The following is a 22,170-nucleotide window of genomic DNA, read 5'->3' as shown; positions in this document are numbered from 1 at the left end:
CATTTTACAATTGAAGAAACTGAGGCTCCCAGAAGATAAGTCACGTGCCCAGGGTCACACTCCCACACAGGGTACCACCTGCTGTGTTCTTAACTATTTCAATGTTGGAAATACTGACCTGGAAAAGTCTTCTTCTGCCAAAAGGGAACACAGGTAGCTTTCAGCTTATAAAATTTAGTTTGAACATAGGACGGAGGAACATCACTTTAGAAAGGAAAAGATGAAAAAAAAAAAGTTAGCATCGGTTTTAAAATCTGGCCATTTCACCACTGTGTACGGACCATGCTGATTCGGGGGAAGCTACAGACAAATCCCACACTCTTTACTGCTACACTTAGGGTAAATGCATTTTTGTCATAATCCAAATGCAGACGTCCCCTGATTTTTTATTTTGTGAAGCTAAAAAAAGCAGATGCTTATGATATTTTGGTGAGTCACATGTGTTTTCAATTTATGCTAAGGACAGAAATGACCAAATCAAAAACTGTTTCTTAAAGTGAAAATCCCTGACTTCATGTACTGGACACTTTTTCTTAGACAACAAAAGCATGGCTTACTTGTTTCTAATAATTACTCTAGTAGTTAAAATAATTAGTGTGAATAACTACTCTTATCAGATGCTTCCTCACAGCAACCACTAGCCAGATGCACACTGTGTCTGCACTGGGCTATGTGTCCTCCATGCACGATCTCCCTGGTCCTCATTATGGTCCTATTAAACCATTTTATGGATGAAGAAATTGAGGCTCAGACACAAGTTAGGGAACAAAGGGCCCAAAGGCAGCTAGACAATCATCACCAAGAGTCAGTGCCAGGTCAGTCTGACCACAAAGGCCAAGTTCTAAGGCCCCTATGCCTTTCCTCTTCTGCAGTGCCGTGTGCCCAATGGGGCGTACTGCAGACCCAAGCTTGGGCTTGGACAACTCACAGTAATGGATCTGGATGTTTTCAAACCCATGAGGCATTCATTATATCTCAGTAGGCGGACATGCTTCCTTTATATCCTGCTTAAGTAATTCATAAGAGAGGCTTTAAGACTCCAAAAAGACTCAACTTTTAAATTTAATTGATTATTTTTCACTGTTTAAATTCATTTTTAAAACTTGACAATGCACTATTTTAAACAGTATTGGACTAGATGCCATCATCTCTATTTTACGGTTTTGAGATTTATTAATCTTAAGTGGAACAATCTGTTTTTAAAATACATAATTTTACTAAAAACCATTAAAAGCCCATATTTTAAAAATATTTTATTTATTCATTTGAGAAAGAGACAGAGGGAGAGGAGGAGAGAGAGAAAACTCATCACTGAGCAGGGAACTCAACTCGGGGCTTGATCCCAGGACCTGAGCGGAAGGCAGACATCTAAGCCATCCAATCCAGGTGCCCCATTTTAATTTAAGAACTTGTGATCTGAAGCAACATCATAAAATATACAAGAATTACTGGAAAAGCCCAATTTTTCAAAAAGTGGTTTGCTATTCTTTACAAAGAGAGGGCTTTGCAGCCATGAATGCTTCTCAAGATGGGAGTTGGTGGGTACAGAGCAAGGTCCCCTCTTTCAAAGCACCTGCCACCCTCACCTCTCAGGGACCCATGATACTGAGCAGTGGGCTTCCCACCCCCTCAGGTCAACTGGAAAAGGGAAGGGTTTGGAACCATGAGCATGTCTGGGACATGGCAAACTTCCCATTCTCCAAGTTACAAAAACCAAACTAATCGTTCTTTGTCCATAATCCCAAGGTGCTAATAACTATGAGACCCAGTTTAAACCCTCGTGGATCAAGGACAATGTCACACTTCTGAAAGTCAGCCAGGTGGCAGCAGCCCTGCCCCACTGTCCAACCTTCCAAAACTAAATGCCAAATAACACCTAACACCCCCGCTTCTGAGAGCTCATCAGTCCCCGCACACCACAGCTCTCAATGATCTGCTCTGTTTACGGGGATCACACTTTGCGAGCAATAAATTGATGCCGAGAGTGGTGGCCTCTGTCTTCAGTAGCAGGAAGGGTTTCAAAACATAAGGACGATTCACAACAAAGGCTCATAGCAAAGGCCAGCAGAGGTAGCTTATATATATAGGAAAGTTCACTTCACCCCCACAGATGAGAGATGCAAATGAACATCGCCCTCAAAGTACCAAGGGAGCCTTGAAGGAGGAACAGAACCTTCACACGGTCCCAAAATATCTCCCACACCCTTTCTTATCCCCAGGAGAAAAACTGGTATACAGTTAAACAGCGAGGCAACATGGCAAATGCCACCAGAGCCAAAGAATCAAAACTCAGAATCGTGGGCCTCACGACATGATAAAGACACAGCATCACCTATGTCATATTTCTGCCTAAAATACAAAAACCTAACCACGAAGAGGCACCAGATAAACTCCAAGCAAGGGACAGTCTACAACCAGCCTATGCTCGCACACTTCCTCAACGTCCCAAAGACATAGAGATTCCTGATGGAGAAGACTTTGAGCAGACAGGACAGTTAAACGTGTGGAGCTGGATCGGATGGTAAATCGGGGGGAGATGCTATAGAGGACATTACCAGGACATCGTTAGTGGGGAAATTTGAATGTGGACTGTGGTTTAGAGCACAACACTGCACCAGCATCTGATTTCCTGAATCTAATAACTGCACCGTGATTATGCAGGATGACGTTCTTGTCAGGACACGCTGCCCACCACTAACCCTGTGGTTAAAGGAAACTACTTTATTCCCTTGGAAGTGGGAGCGGAAGTGGGAGTGGGAGGGTGGATGACGGAGCAAATGTGGCACACTCAAGAATGTATGATTTGGGGCACAGGGTGTGTGGGGTCTCTATGAGTCATTCAACTTGTTAGCTCCCAGAAGCTCTCACTTTGCACATGTTTCACTCACACTTCCTACGGGTCTTCAGTGAGGTGGAGGGGTAGAGAAAGGGTCTGATTGGCCCAGGCACCCTGATCAGAGGCTCTATATACACACGCACATGCAGAATGATTTACATGCGAATCCCATCAAATCTCAGTCACTCACAAGGCCCGCTCTCACCTTTCAATTAGTCTCACACTGAACACATGGCCTTACCCTATGGCGCTCGCGAGGTCTTCCCAGTCTATCTCGTTAGTGTCCTCCACATTTACCTCATACAATCTACGAGAAAAAAATGAACACAAGGTTTTTGAGCACACATGAACATGAGGGATACCCTTGTGAACTCACATATGTCCCAGCTTCCTTAGCCCAGTGAGGTTAGCATGCCAGCCCAAGGTTATTCACCACAAGAAAAGCCATCTCTCCTCCTCCTGGGCCCTTTGCATCTCCCACCAAACCGTGTTGCTTTCCCCCAGTAAACAGTCCTGCAGACACATAGTAATGGCATGTGTGTGCCCAACATCACCATGTGCCAGAGCTGTGTTGAGACTTTCACACCTGCTGAGGTCAGGGGAGTACCTCCGTTCCACAGCAGAGGGAACGGGGCCAAGGGCCTGAGTCATTGGCTCAAGGTTTCATGACTATTGGGGCATGCCAACACTGGAGCCCAGGCCTGCCTGACACGATGGCCTCCTCAGGGCTGCTAGTCTCTGTGCTGCCTCTGGTAGAAGGGAGGTGGAGGCACCACAGGCCAAGCCACTGTGGAGAACTTCAAGCAGGGCTTAGGACACAGAGCAGGAAGGATGAGGCTGGACAGGGTGGCCGAAATCCCAAGTTTCTTCTGCTCTTTGCTGTTACCCATTTGGGCTCATGAGCCCAGCCCATGAGCCTTGATGGCTTTGGAAATAAAACAGGCCTGTGCCTCCCCTGCCTTCAGTGGAGGGAGGACTCTGGGTGGACCAGGAACCAAAGACAAAACCAAAGACCAGGCAACAGTGATACCAACTAAGCCATGCTGAAGAGCAGCAGGGCTCAGCTAGAATTATTGACCTCCACTTGCCAAAGGACAGACTTTCACCCACACAGAACTTTCAAAGTCTGAGACCACTCCATTTATCACGTGTGTAGTTCATTTTACATGCATTATTTCACTTCTCCTCCCCAAAACACCAAGAGGCAGGTACTGTTATTATCACCCTCATTTAAAAGGAACCAACCAAGACCTAGAAAGGCAGGAAACGTCCCCAAGGTCATACATGTAGGGAGCACTGAAAGATGGCTCTGAACCTTAGCAATGTCACTGCGGATTGTGCTGCTCAACAGATGCTCTTGGGTGTGAGAGAGAAATAGTTAGAACAGCATTGCTTTCTATTTCGGTACCTTTCGATCAGGTTGATTTTGGCCTGCAGGGCATTAACTCCGCGGTATACATCCCGACCATTTGTCATCCTCTTGGTTAGGATTTCCGTCCTGCATGAAAAGAAGCAAACACACAGTGTCCTTTCAGGGGTGAAGTTTGCATTGATTTCCAGCACTTTTCTCACCTACATCACCATTACTGAGAACTAGTTTCTGACTTGTGACTCGTCACGGCTAACATTTTCCACCATGGAGAGTATGTCTATTTCCTTTCTGAAAGTGGGAAATGATCAACAAAATGATAGAAAGTTGATAGTTACTGAAACTGGATGAAGGATATAAGTTCTAAATTCTTGTGTGCTATGAAACTTCTGTAATACAAAGTTACAAAAGGGAGAAGAGAAGCAGGTGCTAAAAGAAACTGTAAGCTCTATTTTTGATTGTTTTAAAACAGAGGGACACTGCTGTTGTGACTGTCACCGGCTCTCGGAAACACCGAGAGAGACTTAGTACAGTCATAAATGATTCCACTAAAGACCCAAAGCTAATGGCTGGAGGGAAGGGTGACTGGAGCTCCTAATGAGAGGTCCAAACAACCCAGTCAAAAATATTTTTTAAGTACTCCTCTCAAATAGCAAAACTGGTCATGATCTGATGGATAGGATCTCTAGCTGGATAAGGGGATTCACAATACACATCATGAGGATGATGCTGCTGTTCATACTAGCAACCCTCTGTTCGTTTGAAATGCATCCTCTAGGTGCCTGGGTGGCTCAGTCAGTTAAGCAACTGACTCTTGATTTTAGTTCAAGTCATGATCTCAGGGTCTCAAATGAAGCTCATCATGGAGACTGTTTAGGATTCTGTCCCTCTCCATCCCCCACAACCCCTGCACATGCTCCCACTCAAACAAATAAATGAAACATATCATCTTTAGGTCATTTCAATTTATAGGAAGGAAATCTACATTCAGGTTTCAAGTTTCCTGCTCTTCAAGTTAAGCACTCTTACACACCATCCTAATTACACTATCCTGAGGCATGGCTGCTCCGCAGCATTTCCCTTTTAAAACACTGATCTATCATCCTCCAACTGCTTATAAAACACTCCTTCTTTTAGTCTAAACTATAAGGGTAGAAAAGGACCCCGGTTCCTCCATATTATATGCTTCGTCCCCTAAAACATCATCTGTTCTGTGGAGTTTATGTCCTAGTGTGTAGACTTCCATGAAAATAAACAGATAATTCTACAACAGAATTCTAAGGTAACAATAAATGATATTAATTTAGGAGTCTGCTTTTAATATAAAATATACCAAACTCTGGATCTCACTCTTATTTGACACTGATGATGACCGCATACCCTTTGTGAACGAGGTGTGGGCCGTGAGCTGTGGGACCCCTACTCCAAGGGGCCCTGTAGCAGCTGAACACCCAGCTCAGAGACCTTGCAGGGCTTGGAAAAGCCACGTCAGGCAGAGAATGTGCAGGGAGGTCAGGACTGAGAATGCTACTATGTGACAAGTCTGTCTTAAGAAGTTCTACAGTGAATACCACACCTCGAGCTAGTGAGGATAGAGGAACCACCAAACAAGACAGGCTTGTGGAAAGGGCAAGCTACTGCATAGCACCGTGCTCGTGATCTCTCTCCTAAAGGGGAGTTTTGTGTTTTTTTTTGTTTTGTTTTTTTTTATGCTGCAAAGAGACAACTATCTTGTTTTACTAAAGACTTAGCAAGGGACAGAGTGAAGAAACTAAAAGTCAATAATGGGTATTAAAGATGTTCAGGTTCCTTTTGAGGAAACCACATGATGAATCAGGGTTAATGAAGTGCTAACTTGGATCGGATGCTGATACTGAAGTGGTTGGAATGGCTGGCCAGAGATGATCATTCTTGCCATAGAAGGCTTTGTACACACTACTCACACAGATCTCCTTACTAATCCCACTCATCTCCCCACTCTAATGATGTGCGTGGTGTGTGTATGTGGGGTGGGTGGGGGGGAAGGAGGGAAATATCTTGAAATTTATATAAGAAGCCTTAAAACTTACCACTTACTTTTACACTGCATCCAATTTCTGGTTTCTACTTTGGCTTCTACTTCTACCCAAGATATGCCCTTGTAGAGTTTTTCCCTAACAATAGACAAGCAGCCTTCAGGATTATCCTGGAGTTTAGAATCCACCTCTTTTAACTCATGGGGAGACATTTTCTTTAGAATCACTTCTTCGACAGCCTTGATAAGTTTCTGGGTTTCCGTCTTACTCCAAGCACCGTGATTTCTTGCTACAGACATAAAAGGATGATTTTATACTTGCTATTTGTTTTCAAGCACAGTATTAAGAAAAAAATGATAGTGATGGATACATCCCATTACACATTTGTCCAAACACATACACCACCAAGGGTGAGCCCTAACATGAACTATGGACCTGGGGGATAATGATGGGCCAGCGTAGATTCATGGACTGTGTCATTTGTGGAAGGGAGGGAAAGATGTTGATAATGAGGGAGGCTGTGTGTACATGGGCACAGGGCACATACGGGAAATCTCTGCACCTTCCTTTCCATTTAACTGTGAACCCAAAGCCGCTCTAAAAAAATAAAGTCTAAGGGGTGCCTAGGTGGCTCAGTCAGTTAAGTGTCCGACTTAGGATTTTGGATCAGGTCATGATCTCAGCTCAGGTCATGATCTCAGGGTCTTGAGATCCAGCCCTGCGTTAGATTTCATGCTGAGCGTGGAGTCTGGTTGATATTCTCTCTCTTCCCCTCCCTCTGTTCCTTCCTCCTTTACCCACTCACTCTTTTCTCTCTAAAAAACTAAATAAATCCTTAAAAAAAGATAAGTCAGGCACTTTTCAGAAGACAATGGGCAACATCTCAGTTACACAAACATACAACCGTCAAACATAGCTACACACAAATTAAAATGGAACCACTTCTTTTTAAGGAACACTGCCAAGAGGGGCTGGGAGGCTTAGTTGGCTAACCATCCACTTTTGGATTTGGCTCAGGTCCTGATCTCATGGCTCATGTGATCAAGTCCTGCATCAGGCTCTGTGCTCAGCAGAAGACTGTGGGAATATTCTCTCCCTCTGTCCACCAAGCCCCCAACTCTGTGCTCATGCTTGAGAGCCCTCTCTCTCTCAAATAAATAAATAAATAAATCTTAAAAAAAAGGGGGGGGGACCAATGCTAGAAAAGTTCTTTCTTAAGGCAATGTATGTTTTTTTATTTCAAAAACATTGTTCTTGTTTCTGAGAATAATGTCTCCCAGGTGAACCTGGGATGTTCTCAAACATTTAAAGGGGACAAAAGAACCACACACCACCACTCTGTTGGCCAAACCAAAGATATCTGTAGGCTGGTTTGAGGCCTCTTCCTCAGCCTGACTGTGACCATCTAGACAAGGAGGATGAACCACAGATGGTTTGATGCCCTCCTCAGAGGTTGCCTTGAAGTTCAGGTGCCTTTTGTCATCGTGGCCTGGGGTCGCAATGCAGCCCAGTGACCCACTGGGAGCTCCTGGGGAGAGTTACAGACAATATAAAGTGGTGGTGTTACTTTTTCTCCACAATTTAGATGAATATTTAAAAATCAAGAGTACCACAGGAAAAAAAAAAATCTACACTACACACACACACACACACACACACACACACAGACACCCCAAATCCAGACTTCTGTTTTACTTCTCAGAACCTGGGAGAACTGGCCACACTGAGTCCTTGCATGGCTCCAGTGGCTGGACGTGGTGGCACAAAAGGCATGGCTCCCAGTCACGCCAGGTCTACAGATGCCTGGCCACTCCTCCTGCCACACGGCCCTGCCATGTGATGGAGCATGTCACCCCTTGTGGGCTGTCCTCTTGAAGCAACTCAGGATTTTATAATGCAACAGATAGAACCAAGAAAACTCTTTATGAAAGAGGAGAAAAAGACACAGCAGTTTTGGAAAAGTCCTTGCCTAACCTCTGTCGCCCTCTGGTTGGGGGGACCTCCTCCATGCTGGCTCTGCTACCCGCCAGCTCCCTAGGGTATTGGTCAAGCTGGTGGTGAGAGCTGTGCTGAACGGGACCAACCTCAGGTGGCAGGAATCGGGCTTGTGAATAGAGGCTGCGTGGTTTCAGAAACACACATGAGGAAATGCAAAGAATCAGGATGGAGGACGGCTTAAAAAGTGCTTCCTCAGAAGACAGGCAGGCCTGGATGCCTGCACCAGGGGTCCAGGGGCTCATCTGCTCACCCGGGGGCACCAGAGACCACCACTTACGACTGCCAATTTGGGAGAACTTCAGGGCAACGGAGAGGCTACTTCGAGCCACCATTTCGCCAATCTTTTTCCAGTCGTTCCCATGCAGGGAATGGTATATCTTTAACTTCTCCATATCTCCTTTGCTATACCTGAGAGAGGGGAAACGTGTCACAATTCTCAGTTAAGTACAAGATGCCTGAAAAACTGTATTTTCGGGGTGCCTGGGTGGCTCAGTCGGTTAGGTGTCTGCCTTTGGCTCTGGTCGTGGTCCTGGGGTCCTGGGATCGAGCCCTGAGTCGGGCTCCCCACTCAGTGGGGGAGTCTGCTTCTCCCTCTTCTCACTGCTCATGTCCTCTCTTGCCATCTCTCAAATAAATAAGTAAAATGTTAAAAAAAGACAAATGAAGTGTACTTTCTTTGCAGTTCCCTGTAGTTCTGAGAAGAGTTGCTGGGACAGGCTGGTCCCAAGGACCAGAGCTCCTGTCACTTCCTATCCCAGCATCTTGGATATGGTCACCCTATAAATCAGTCACTGCAGTCCCAGGCCACAGGCCTGGCTCAGTTACACAGGAGCCAGAGCAAATAACTGGGTCACTTTATTCCCCATCCAAACCCCCAAGGCTTTGTACTGCACACACAAAATACCAGCTCCCCCATGTGCCTACTAGGCCCAGCGCTCCCTACAGTTCAGCCCCACTAGCCTTCTTCTTTTCCTTCTTCCTCTTTTTTTTTTTTTTTTTTTAGAGATTTTATTTATTTATTCATGAGAGACACACAGAGAGAGGCAGAGACATAGGCAGAGGAAGAAGCAGTCTCCCCACATGGAGCCCGATGTGGGACTTGATCCTGGATCACGCCCTGAGCCAAAGGCCAACACTCAACCACTGAGCCACAATGGTGCCCCTCCCCACTAGCCTTCTTTAGGCCTTTCTCCCCTAGGAGCCTCTGTGCTGTGGTGAAAATGGCCTTTCTCCACCCACCTGGATGGCTCCTGAAAACCCTGCGGGTGGCCCATCTTCAGCGAGGCTGCCCCGACCACCTGAGCATCCTGTCCCCTTGCTGTTCTCCTCCAGAGAAAGCTCTGCCCCTTTCACTGCACTCCCCACAGACAGGCAGTAGCACATCTAGGGGTCCCATCATTTACCCATCTCTTCCCCTAGACCAGCGCTGTCCAACATAAATGTACTATGAGCCATATATTTAATCCAAACCTTGTAGTGGTTGGGTAAAAATATCATTTTAATAAATTTAATAAAATACTAGATTTAATCCAATATATTAAAAATGCTAATCATTTCGACACGTAACTGGGATCTGAAAGTATTAATGAGATATTTCATATTATTTCCTTCTAACTCCAGCATGTATGTCACTCTTACGACATCTCTGAACTTGGACTAAATTGATTTCAAGTCCTCCTCAGCCACTTGAGGCTGGTGGCCACTGTGATGGACAGGACGGTTCTAAAGGGCATGTCCTATGAGGGCAGGGGTGCTGTTGTTTCTACACCATGGTATCCATAATGCTTGACAGACAGCAGACATTCAATAAATATGTAACAAATGGCTTCACACAAATACTCAATTATTTAAGGAACATACAGTGTATTAATCCCACATGAAAACAAATATTCTAAAGACAAGGACCAAAAAAAAACACTAAAAGTAGATTTGGAGATTAAATCCCTTCAGTGTCTAAGTGAAATGAAAGCAATCCTTAGGGCATTCTATAATTCCTTAATATGGGGATGGGGAATGGTGGTTATGTTATTACTAACTCAATCTAAGAGAAGCCTTAGCAAACTACTAACCGTTCCTGAGGACAGTGATCCAGAACTACTTTCAACAATGCCTAGCACTCTCAGAAATTCAACTACAAATGCAGAGTGCAATTTAGTAGAAACCTGTAATTCTTCAGTTAAGAATCAAGCTTTCTAGCCGTTTCCTTCTCAAGGCAGTCAGGGTATTTCTGAGATTAAAAACAAATTAATCAACAAAAAAGGAGGAGAAGAGAGAGAAAGTGAGGGCATAACAATGAGGAAACAGGTACTGACCTCTGAAGTCCCCCAGGGCTTTAAAACTCTTTGATTTTTGACTTTCTGTGGGGTTTTTTTTCCAGTTAAGAATCCTTAACTTAGAAAAAATATTCTAAGGGCGAATGGTTAGCATACACAAATCATGTGGTGCAAACAAATGAATTAACTTTCTTATTAAAATGACAGACTTCTATTATTTTAAACCTTTCATTCCCATGCTTATGTCGCAGTTAGAAAAATTCACCTCAGCTGCCACCATTCATTTGCCAAAAGCACATTCTTTCAAGTCTCACTTAAAATGTCATCTTTAGTGAATATCCTTAAGGCTCTGTCCACAGATGTCCAATCCCAGGGCTTGGGAAAAAGGGGAGGGCAGGTATTAGTCTTTGGGCAATCTTTCCCTCTGCTTAAGGTGTATTTTTTTTGGTCAAAATTTAAGAAACCAAGGTCATATCAGTGTTTGGAGATCAGATAATATGTATGTCTTGGTTTAAAATCATGCAGCTAGGGGCGCCTGGGTGGTTCAGTTAAGTGTCTGTCTTCACCTGGGGTTGTAATCCCAGGGTTCTGGGATTGAGCCCCATATCAGGCTCCCTGCTCAGTGGGAAGTCTGCTTCTCCCTCCCTCTGCTCCTCCCCTCTCCCTCTCTCAAATAAATCAATAAAACCTTTGAAAAAAGAAAAAAAAAAAAAAAAAAGACATTGATGCAGCTACCTGGAACACAACTGGCCCTGCCACTAGATTTACTAAATCTGCTTTCCAGAGTGAGATAAAGTAGCTGAGCCACTGGTTGTTTGTCTGGGCCCTCAGAGGGAGAGGCTGATGCCTTCTTGCCTATTCCCTCTCTCCTGAAGCAAAGTGCTTACCTGTAGCTAACACCCGAACTATGCTAGTTTTATCTGGAACGTTAGGAACAAAATATAATTGGGTATTTTACTTGGGGAAAAAGGGAGAATGGCTATCATAAGACACTCTGCATTGTCACTACCGACCCACTCCTATGTGACCTCCTCTTAGTGTTTATCCCACCTTCAAATATTCACTAAAAACTCAAAGAATTGTGCTGAGTGCTGAAGGGAACACCGCATTGAAAAGGAACGTTTGAGGGGGTGCCTGGGTGGCTCAGTGGGTTGAGTGTCATGGCTCAGGTCATGATCTCAGGGTCCTGAGATTGAGCCCCACATCTGGCTCCCTCTTCAGCAGGGAGTCTGTGTCTATTTCTCCCTCTCCCTGCTGCTTGTGCTCTCTCACTTTTTCTGTATCTCTCAAATAAATAAAATCTTAAAAAAAAAAAAAAAAGGAAAAAAGAAAAGGAATGTTTGGGTACACAGGGAGCTCAAAAATTAGCAGAGAGCAAAGAACTTCATGACTAACATAAAAGAGCCATGGTACACTTAGTGCTAAAAAAAAAGCCAAGGATTTAGAATGGGCAAGATCACAAGTGTTTACTAAAGATGCAGACACTGGGCAGCCCGGGTGGCTCAGCAGTTTAGCATCGCCTTCGGCCCAGGGCGTGATCCCTGCATGGAGCCTGCTTCTCCCTCTGCCTATGTCTCTGCCTCTCTCTCTCTGTCTCTCATGAATAAATAAATAAAATCTTAAAAAAAAAAAAAAAAAAAAGAGGCAGAAACTGAAATGGGCTCTGAAGATATACACCTGACCACAGACATACAGTCTGCTTTCACACACAAAAGATGTTCATAGTTTTTTACCTCTAATGTGTTGTGGACATTCTGATTTACACCATCAGCGAAGACCAGAGAAATGTTCTGCTCAAGCTGCTAAGACTTTTTCTTACCTGCCTTTGTAGTTATTGATATCAAACATCTTCTTTGCTCGATAGTAAACAAGCTTCCAGGGCCGGGCGATGCCCTTTCCTAAAGCCAGAAGAAAGGCAGTCAGAGGGACACATAGGCTTGAAATGGAGTCACAATTGTAAAAGGAACCCAGCATGGCTCCTTTTAACACCATGACCCTAGACCCTGTGTCAAGGCTGGGATCTCACACACCCTGCACAGCGCCAGGTGGGAAGCAGATGCACAAAATCACCAGAGTCCTCGGAGAGATCTGAAAACTACCTGCTTACTATGTCAAGGCTCTCATTTTTGGTCTACCAAATTCCAGGGAAAGGCCCTTATAAAGCAAAGTATCATTAACAAAATTTGATTCAAGAGCAAAGGATGCTAAAGTGGAGGACACATGCCAAGTTTCCCATAAGATTAACAGAAGAACTTTCCAAACAAGCAAGCTTTGCTTGCTTCCTCACTCTAAGGACAAAATGGCCTCTTGACAGGGGCGCCCTAGTCTGTTTTCTCTTGTACACTTGATAGAACACTTAAGAAATCATCCTCTTTAAATTCAGGGATTTTTTTTTTTTTTTTCAGTCCGATGACGTGTTGCTTCTCACTTTCCAAGGACATCTGTAGGAGGAGGGTTCCAGTGGCAAAGCACAGATGCGGCAATACTTGGAAAACTTTGAAGACCCTGGTGCACATAAGAATGTGCTTTGGGGTGCCTGGGTCGGGTGAGCATCCGACTCTTGATTTCAGCTCAGGTCATGATCTCAGGGTCATGAGATTGAGCCCTGCATCAGGCTCTGTGCTCAGCAAGGAGTCTGCTTGAGATTCTCTCTCTGGCTCTCTCTCTAATAAATAAAATCTTCTTGTAAAAAAGAATGCGCTCTGTGCAGCATATGCAAAACAACACATAATAAAGACCGGGAAGAGAAACCAAAATGATACTTATTACCAGGTAGAAAAGCTAGAAGTTGGTCATGTCACTTTTTATAAAATCTGTAAAAGCGCTATACTGGGGAGACAAGAACACATTCCAAATGCCCAAAAGTACAGGCTGTCAGTAAGAATGCTACTGAGTTAGTGACAGATGGGGCCAGGCAGGGAAAGATAAGGGAAAGGCCCAGAGTTGGGCTCCCAAAAATCCCAAGGACACCAAGGCTCCTACCAATCCCAAGGAAACAGAGATAAGAGAGCAAAAACAGGCAAAAAAAAAAAAAAAAAAAAAAAAATCTGGCTCCCTAGCTCCAAAATGTTAGGAAGTATTTCCCTTTGATGGCTAGCAAGTAATCACAGAAAGTTTTCACCAGACGTGAAAGACCAGACCACAAAGAAGTAAGTCCTTAAGGATATTATCAATAGTCTTTGCTCAAACCAAAACTACACAAGAATCTCAAGGCCACAAGCTTCCCAGTCAGTTCTCAATAAAAGGCTGCCACTAACAGCCTTTAGTGGCAACCCTGTTGGGACCCCTCTCACTTCTGAGAGCTTTCTCTGTATCTTTGCTTAATAAACTCCTATCACTTTACTCACTTTTCATTGTCCACGAGATTCATTCTTCGATCCTCTGAGAAAAGAACCGAACTCTCCCGTATTACTACTAACCACAGCAGCAGGTAACATGTACCACGTGGGCCAGGTGCTGCACTAAGTACTTACCATGGGTTCTCCCTTTAGAGTTGGAAGGCTGTGGATGGTCAAAAAGCAAACAGTTTTAAACTCACCAATGTGCAATCGAAATGCATATTTTCTTTTTAAGTCGGTGATCACAGATTTCTCCTCTGGGTATCTGTCTGTGTACAGCAGTTTGTCTGCATTCTCGATTCCTGTCAGGGACAGAAATTCTTGCACATTTTTCTCTAGCTGCTTATTTTCCTTTACAGAAAACTTGCCAAATCGAATAGCAACACCTAGGATTTGGGTGGTGAGAAAAAGTATGTATTGTCAATAATGAAAAAAGCCTACCACCTGATCTTCAGCAATTACAATAAGGTGGCCCGCCAGCTGCCAGCACCCCCCCTCCCCAGCAAACTCCCCGCCCCCTGCTGGCAACAGCCCCTGGCACTGGAGGTGAGCTTCCCTGGCCTGGCTGGCTACACTACCCCGACCCCTGCTGTGAACCTCTTACCCCTTCAAGTATAGCATAAGCCCCTCAGCTCCCAAAGTCTTCCCTGGTCATCCTCTTCCAAAGTGATCTTCCCCATTTATTAATCTCTTTTGAAAATAGTTATTTTTTATATTAAAAAAGAATATACATTCATTAAAAATTCAAGCAGTATGGAAATAAACATCTAAAAGCAGCATCCTTCCCCTTTACTCTCTTCTGCTACACTCCTCTCCCCAAAGTGGTGCTGTGAATTGGCCAAGAAGAGCTTGAATATTCACATACCCTCTATGCATACCTATGCGGGGTAGGGGTAGCAACATCACCAAGCTTTACATTCTTTCATAAATCCCTTTTATAACTCAAAGCAATCAAGTTTTATTTTGTATTGATAGTCTTATATACTATGTTTTTCTATGCTTAGACTCATTTTAAGAGTATCTTTTTATAAAATACAGAAATAGAATGGGACCATTCTATAGATACTACTCTATGAATTATATTTTTTCTTGTCTGTTTTTTCAAATGAATCTTTTCAACATGATTAACTCCATAAGGCCAGCATTCTACTTTTCACAATGACCAGAAGTACTGGGCCTCACGGAGCTACTCAGTAAATAATCACTTATTTGTAGCACACAGCCTTAAATTTGTAGTTTACTCTTCAAATTCCATAAGCTTTCTGGGAGGTTCTTAAAACATGAAATTTCACATGAAATTTCATGTGACATGACTTACACATGAAATTAAGGAGACCACACTGGGTCCTTGTGTGAAACAGTGGCCACTACGACCAGCCTACCCTCAACTTAATACCTTGGGGAAAGAAGCTATAGTTCATCAATACTGTTTTCATTTTCTTTTACTACTGCATCCTCCCCAAGGGTTCAGCCACCGGGCCTCCTCTTCTTCTTCTGGGCTACACTGGGCTCCTCCACCCCATCCTTCTGTGCCTCCCCTACCAGAAGCTAGGTGGAGAAGACCAAGAACCAGGCTTCTAGACCCAGGCTTCTCATTTTGCTAATTTTATGGCTCAGATAACAATTCAGGAAGGAGGGGAAGCTGAAAGCACCCTAGAGGATGCTTCTTGTGAATCTAGATATCTGCATCACTCACAAAACAAAGGCAGGGGCTCCCGAGGCAGACAGGAAAGTAGACAGGAAAGTTTGACAAATATTAAAGTGCCACCAGCTCACCCTGTGCTTTAAATTCCTTAAACCGCCCCAAGTCATCCCGGTACATCCGCTTGATTGTAGTGGCGGCCCTTTCCTTGATGTCTGGAATGAATTCTTGGAGCTGCTTCACAGCCGAGTCCAAATCCACATCTGAGTCACCCGAATCTCTTGAATCTTCTGATAGATATTTTGTTTCAGAATCTTTGGCCAATTCCAAGTGGATTTCCTCTTCATTTGTAGGTTCTAAGCTGTGAGGGGAGAATTGGATGGACTCACATTAATGTATCACTTGCCCTAGTGGATTTCTGATTCTTTTCTTAAAATGATCCTTACTTAGGCTAGACAGTGTTAGAGCTAGGAGGGATGTTGGAGCTGATTTGGTCTGTGACATTTGGACTCTCTGATGTAATTTTACTAATGTGCACACACCTCAGAGGCCAGGAGTCCTGAAGCCCTATTTCCAGGATGTGCTAGTTATTTCTTATGTCGCTATGTCCCAATTATTCTTGTTTCAGATACTGACTTCTTAATGAGCTAAGCCCTGTTCTATCCCATGGACACTCAAGACACCTCCCCCTCAACCCTTCCAAGCATTTAAATTTTGTGATAATGGTTACTAATCAATTAAATCACTATTCAGGGTCCATGTGGTTACAGTTCCTTTGCTGCAGGTGACAATGGCCACATTTTCCCCCTCTGCTTAGTTTTCTATGCATCTGTCACTAATTAATCCCCAAACTCTCTGCCAGATGTCCAAATCCCCTCTATGGTCAATCTTATCAGCTAACCACTCAGGCAGGAAACTTAAAAAAAAAGAAGAAAAAGAAAAATCGTGTGCATTTGTCTGAGCAAAGGCTCAGCAGCTTTCAGAAGGCCCACAGCCCAATACAAGTTTCAAACCACAGTCCTCAATATGCCTGCCTCACATCAGCATTTCCCCTGATGGAGAAGAGGTGAGTGGGCCCCACTTACTGATACTACCTGAAGTAGCATCCTCTCCTATTGAACTTTTTTTGTGGGAAACCATTTTAGGCCAGGGCTACCTAACAAATATGAGAAAGAAAAAAAGAGCCATTGAGTAAAAATGGGGAGAAAAATGTGTCCCAAGTCCTAGGAACCAAGATAAAGTGGTTTAATAAAAAAACAAAAACAAAAACAAAAAAACCCTGCTCTATTATGAATGCTGTGTTTATTCTATCAGCCAGCTGACTTACACAATAGTTATATAATTACGCCTAAATTTCTTTTATTAGGGAGAACCCTACTTCAAGGTCTTTCCTGCTCTATAAAAATTCTAAGTTACATGATCCTTTTCTTCTGTGTTATGCACACAGACAAACAAAGGTAATTCAGAGGTCTTAAGATGCCCTTTTATTTATTATTATTTTTTAAAGATTTTATTTATTTATTCATGAGACACATTGAGAGAGAGAGAGGCAGAGACATAGGCAGAGGGAGAAGCAGGCTCCATGCAGGGAGCCCAATGTGGGACTCGATTTCTGGACTCCAGGATCACACTCTGGGCTGAAGGCAGATGCTTAACCACTGAGCCACCCAGGCGTCCCTTAAAATGCCCTTTTAAACCTATTTGTAGAATTTCAGGGATGGGATAGTTCTCAGTGAAAATCCAATCTAACTGCTTTACTTTATACATGAAGAAAGGAAGCTTCCTGCCAAGTCACTCAGTTCAATGTATACATGGTTCTGTACATTTGATGGTCTGTCTCTCTATGATTTCTGCCATTTACTACAGATGCACTGGATAAAGAGGTCATGGGCAGAATTCACACAAAAGACATACACACCAGGAGACACAACATTCCCACGTTACCTCTGCACCTCTTCCAAACAGGCCTGGGTTTTCTCCTCCTGTGGCCTGGGTTTCGCACTTTCTTCAATCAGGGCACCATTACCTTCTAGTGAATCAGAATGTGCATCCTCAAAGCTTGTAGCAGGCACTGTGAAATCACCACCTGGCATTACGAGACTTTCAGCAGAAGACCTTCGCTTCCTCTTCTTAGACTTTTTCTTCACTCGACCAGCAGTCCCAACTTCACTGACCCCTTGCCATTCTTCTGTGGTCCCAACTTCACTGACCCTTTGCCATCCTTTGGAGTACACATTCTCGACACTACCAGGCCCAGCCAATGCCTCAAGTTCCTGGTGGTGTGAAATTTTTCTCTTTTTTTTCTTATGCTTTTTTTTATCGGCTGCTACTGGTAGTTGTGGGATTCCGCCCTCTGGGCCCACAGAAAGCAGGCCTTCCAGCTCCTGCGGATCCGGACCCGACTTGGGCAGGGCGAGCCTAGCAGGTGGGCTCTCCTGCTCAGCATCACAGGAAGCCTCTTTCCTCCGATGTTTTTTTTTACGCTTTGTCTCCTTAACTCGACAGTTCAGCTCTTCCAACTCGTTTTTATGTGACTTAGGAACTGAATGTAGTTCACCTGCTTCAGGATCTTTTGCTGGTTTTTGTTCCTGGCTCACATCAACATACACGACATCGACATCCCTCCTAAAATTCTTTGGGGTGTTCTCGATATTTTCTTTATCCACTAGGACATACACCACACCTGTTTCCTCATCCACTCCTGAATCTCTGTGCTTTTTCTTTCTTTTCTTTTTGGGTACAGAAGTGGCCGTTTCAGTCTCATCACATATTTCTGATTTTTTCAAAGGGGAAGAAAGAAGATGCTGGAAATCCTTTCTTTTTTTTTTATTCTTGGTTACACGAGACTGCTCACTTGCCAGGGGGGAGTCTCTGACACTTTCATGGGGATGCCTTAGATGTCCTTCCTTATATACAGAATACTTTTTCTTTTTCTTTTTCTTGTCAAAAACTGGAGTATGAATTTCCAGTCTGCTCGATTCTCCTTCCATTCTGTTCCTGTGGGGAAATGACAACAATGGTTTATTTTGGCAAAGCATTTATTTACTTTTTATTTTTTTAAAGATTTTATTTATTTATTCATGAGAGACACACAGAGAGAGGCAGAGACATAGGCAGAGGGAGAAGCAGGCTCCTCGCAGGGAGCCCAATATGGAACCTGATCCCATGACCCTGGGATCATGCCCTGAGCTGAAGGCAGATGCTCAACCATTGAGCCACCCAGGTGTCCCCTGGCAAAGCATTTAAAACCTCACTCTCAGGAAAAAAAAAAAAAATCACAGAAAATTGAGATTGTATGACAAATGACAAGGCTGGTGTCATGATCATAAGTTTTGTATTATTCTAAATGCACAGGAAGTTCACTGTAATTTGCTGTCTGGTCCCACTGGCTTTATATGGTAAAAAAAAAAAAAAAAACTTAACAGAGAATAACAGTACCCAGCATGATCAGGGCCCTGTTCCCCCCCTTCCTGCCTCATCTTTTACCTCTCCTGTCCAACTTTGTGCTCTAGCCACACATGCCTTTTTTTGGGTTCCTCAAACATGCCACATTCTTTCCCTGGCTCAAGGTCTTAAACCCTAGGAGTCCCTCTTTCTAGAATGCACTCTGCAGCCTCCCCATCCTCCTACTTCTTTTCATCCTTCAGAGCTTGGCTTTAGTATGGCCTCTTCAAGAAAGCTCTCCCTAGCTAAAGAGTTACATTATGATACTATGTCTACTAAGTTTAAAACCACAAAACAATTTTACATTATCTTTTCTGATAACATTTGTCTTTTCTGATAACATTTATTTTATAGGTGTGGGGATTACAACTGGCAAATGCAGAGATCAGGGACAGTACAGAGCCAGTTTCTCTTATATATGTCATCTTTCATTTCTTTTATTAATTGGTGGTAATGAGAACAAGGGTGTTTGTTATATTTTTATTTACACTTATTTGAAAGCTTGAAATAGTTCACTTAAAAAGCAAGAAGTAGGGAAGCTTGAGTGGCTCAGCGGTTTAGTGCCGCCTTCAGCCCAAGGCCTGATCCTGGAGACCTGGGATCGAGTCCCACGTCGGGCTCCCTGCATGGAGCCTGCCTCTCCCTGCCTCTCTCTCTCTCTCTCTGTGTGTCTCTCATGAATAAATAAATAAAATCTTAAAAAAAAAAAAAAAAAGCAAGAAGTAGAACAAGGGTACAGATGGCTTTCATTTGTATTTAAAAACAAGCAGGGATCCCTGGGTGGCGCAGCGGTTTAGCGCCTGCCTTTGGCCCAGGGGGCGATCCTGGAGACCCGGGATCAAATCCCACGTCGGGCTCCCAGTGCATGGAGCCTGCTTCTCCCTCTCCCTCTGCCTATGTCTCTGCCTCTCTCTCTCTCTCTCTGTGTGACTATCATAAATAAATAAATAAAAAAAATTTAAAAAAAAAAATAAAAAATAAAAAAAAATAAAAACAAGCAACTAGGGATGCCTGGGTGGCTCAGTGGTTTAGCACCTGTCTTTGGCCCAGGGCGTGATCCTAGAGTCCCAGGATTGAGTCCCACATCAGACTCCCTGCATGGAGCCTGCCTCTCCCTCTGCCTATGTCTCTGCTGCTCCCTCTCTGTATCTCTCATGAATGAATGAAGAAATAAATAAATCTTAAAAAAAAAAAAAAAAGCAAGCGACTAAAGGATATATACATATAAGTATTTACAAAGGAGGAAAAGAAGGAGGAGGAGGTGATGGAGAAAGAGAAAAGCATTCTTTGACCCCCTGGGTCCATGCATTCCAAGGTGATATACTTTCAGAGCAAGCTGTACTTCACCTTTGCAGCACTGAGATCACACTGTACTTTAAATAAAATGCTTAGTTAACTAGTCATTTCATGTCTGTCTCCTCTGCTAAAAAAGTAAACTCCCAAGAAAGAAGGCAGTTTGCCTGTCTTCTTGCCCTCTATATTTCCACCATCTAGAATCCACATTCTGGAATTCCTTTAGAGATAAGTTTCCATGCATCTTTGGGTGACACCAGGTAGAAAGGCCTCTATGTGTCTCCACTGAAGGGGAGGTCCTGGGACCGGGGGATCTGACTTATGGGGATAAACCCACATGTTCTTTCATACTTTTCCTTCCCTCTAGCCACACAATTCTCAAAGCATCTTCACTACCCATGAAAAATTAGGGACCCTATCCCTCTCCTGTATCTTCAGGCTGTCTCTTCTGCACTGGCTCCCTTCTGGCCACATTAACTTCTTTGTAGCTTCCACCCCCACTCCTCTGCTGAGACTGCTCCAGTAAGAGTGCTTATGACCTCCAAACCACTAAATCCAAGAGACACTTTTCTAGCTCATCTTTCAGGACTTCTTAATAACAATGAACAAAGCAGGTAATTTATTTAAATATTTTCTCCTTTCTCTCTCCACCATTCTTTTCTTTTTTTCTTTCTTTCTTTCTTTCTTTCTTTCTTTCTTTCTTTCTTTCTTTCTTTCAGTACCTCTTAAACTTCTCCCTCTGGTCTCTGGAACTCAGCATGAACTTTTATTTTTTAAGATTTTATTTATTTATTCATGAGAGACACAGGTAGAGGGAGAAGCAGGGTCTATGCAGGGAGCCCGATGGGGGACCCGATGCTGGGTCCCGAGGATCACACCCAGGGCCCAAGGCAGGCACTAAACCGCTGAGCCACCCGGGCTGCCCTCAGCATGACCTTTTAAAAACATAGTTGCACCTCACCAAAACTTTTTATTTTTTATTTTAGATACAGAGAGAAGTGAGTGAGCATGAGGGGGAGTGGCAGAGGGGGAGAGACTCTTAAGGAGACTCTGTGCTGACCCTGGAGCCCAACTCAGGGCTTGATCTCATGACCCTGAGATCATGACTGAGCTGAAACCAAGAGCTGGACACTTCACTGACTGAGCCACCCAGGTGCCCACCCCACCAAAACTTTTTATGGTTTCCCTGTCATTCTTAAGATCAGGTCCCAAATCCTTATAGACCTACCATGCCCTTCGTCATCTGGTCTGGTCCACGTCTACCTCTCCCCCTATCATTTTTCTCTGGGTTTCAGACACGCTGCTTCTTCTCTCAGTTCCTAGAATGCACAAGCCCATTTTCATTCTCAAGGACTTTTCAAAAGCAATTTGTTCTGCTGGTGATGCTCCTTCCTCTGAGTTACCTTTCTTCGCGTTAACTGGTCTCAGTCCGAAAGTCGTTTCCTTAAGAATGCCTCTCTCTAACCGCTGCCTGGGTGCCGGCTGCCGGGACGCAGCTGCCCTCTAGCACTCGGTGCCGCCGGAACACGATCGGCCCCCCTAAGGCTGGCATCTCGTCGATCTGGCTCCTAAAGGTGCCCTCGTGCTCGCCACATCCGGGGACAAGCATCTGAGCCCACCGGCTGCGAACACGCCCTCTCCCGCCACTTGTGAGGTGCGACAGACACCCTGCTCGGCGACCGGCGCTCCGGGGCCGAGAAGGGCGGCACGGCCCGGTGTCCGACTCTCGACCCTGTCCTGCCCAAGACCCAAGCCTCGGCCCCCGCGGGCCGGCCTGGAGGCCAACGCCATAGGCGGCCTCTGCGAGGCGAACGCCCCACCACACACCACTGGACTCGACGCGCGCATCAAAAATCCCCAACAATCAACGAGCCGAAAAGCTTTTTCAACCTACCGCCCAAAACGCCGCCACCTTTCTTCCAATCCGGAAGTGCAGCGGTGGTGGAAGCGGAAGTAGTCGCG

At 44.4% G+C, this 22,170-nt stretch overlaps 1 protein-coding gene across 5 annotated transcripts in view; it reads right to left on the bottom strand.

Moving 5' to 3' along the window:
- Nucleotides 1-22,170, bottom strand: part of TTF1 (transcription termination factor 1) — a 25,422-nt gene extending 3,252 nt beyond the window's left edge. The window contains exons 1-11 of one of the 5 annotated variants that reach the window (XM_049114951.1): nt 22,103-22,145; nt 21,437-21,527; nt 17,416-18,468; nt 15,606-15,832; nt 14,030-14,215; nt 12,311-12,389; nt 8,496-8,626; nt 6,275-6,509; nt 4,245-4,334; nt 3,078-3,143; nt 119-204 (exon numbers count right to left, since the gene is read on the bottom strand). In XM_049114951.1, coding sequence (XP_048970908.1) covers nt 119-204; nt 3,078-3,143; nt 4,245-4,334; nt 6,275-6,509; nt 8,496-8,626; nt 12,311-12,389; nt 14,030-14,215; nt 15,606-15,832; nt 17,416-18,461 — 2,146 coding nt within the window. In that variant the 5' untranslated portion in view covers nt 18,462-18,468; nt 21,437-21,527; nt 22,103-22,145. Of the gene's footprint in view, nt 1-118; nt 205-3,077; nt 3,144-4,244; nt 4,335-6,274; nt 6,510-7,551; nt 7,749-8,495; nt 8,627-12,310; nt 12,390-14,029; nt 14,216-15,605; nt 15,833-17,415; nt 18,469-21,436; nt 21,528-22,102 lie in introns of those variants that run through there. The other 4 variants (XM_025475587.3, XM_049114952.1, XR_007413243.1 and 1 more) reach the window with 4 other exon arrangements.

Source organism: Canis lupus, chromosome 9, assembly GCF_003254725.2.
Source record: "Canis lupus dingo isolate Sandy chromosome 9, ASM325472v2, whole genome shotgun sequence".
Classification (NCBI taxonomy): Eukaryota; Metazoa; Chordata; class Mammalia; order Carnivora; family Canidae; genus Canis; species Canis lupus.
The sequence above is the reverse complement of the archived record's forward strand: the minus strand, read 5'-3'. Positions and strand labels throughout refer to the sequence as shown.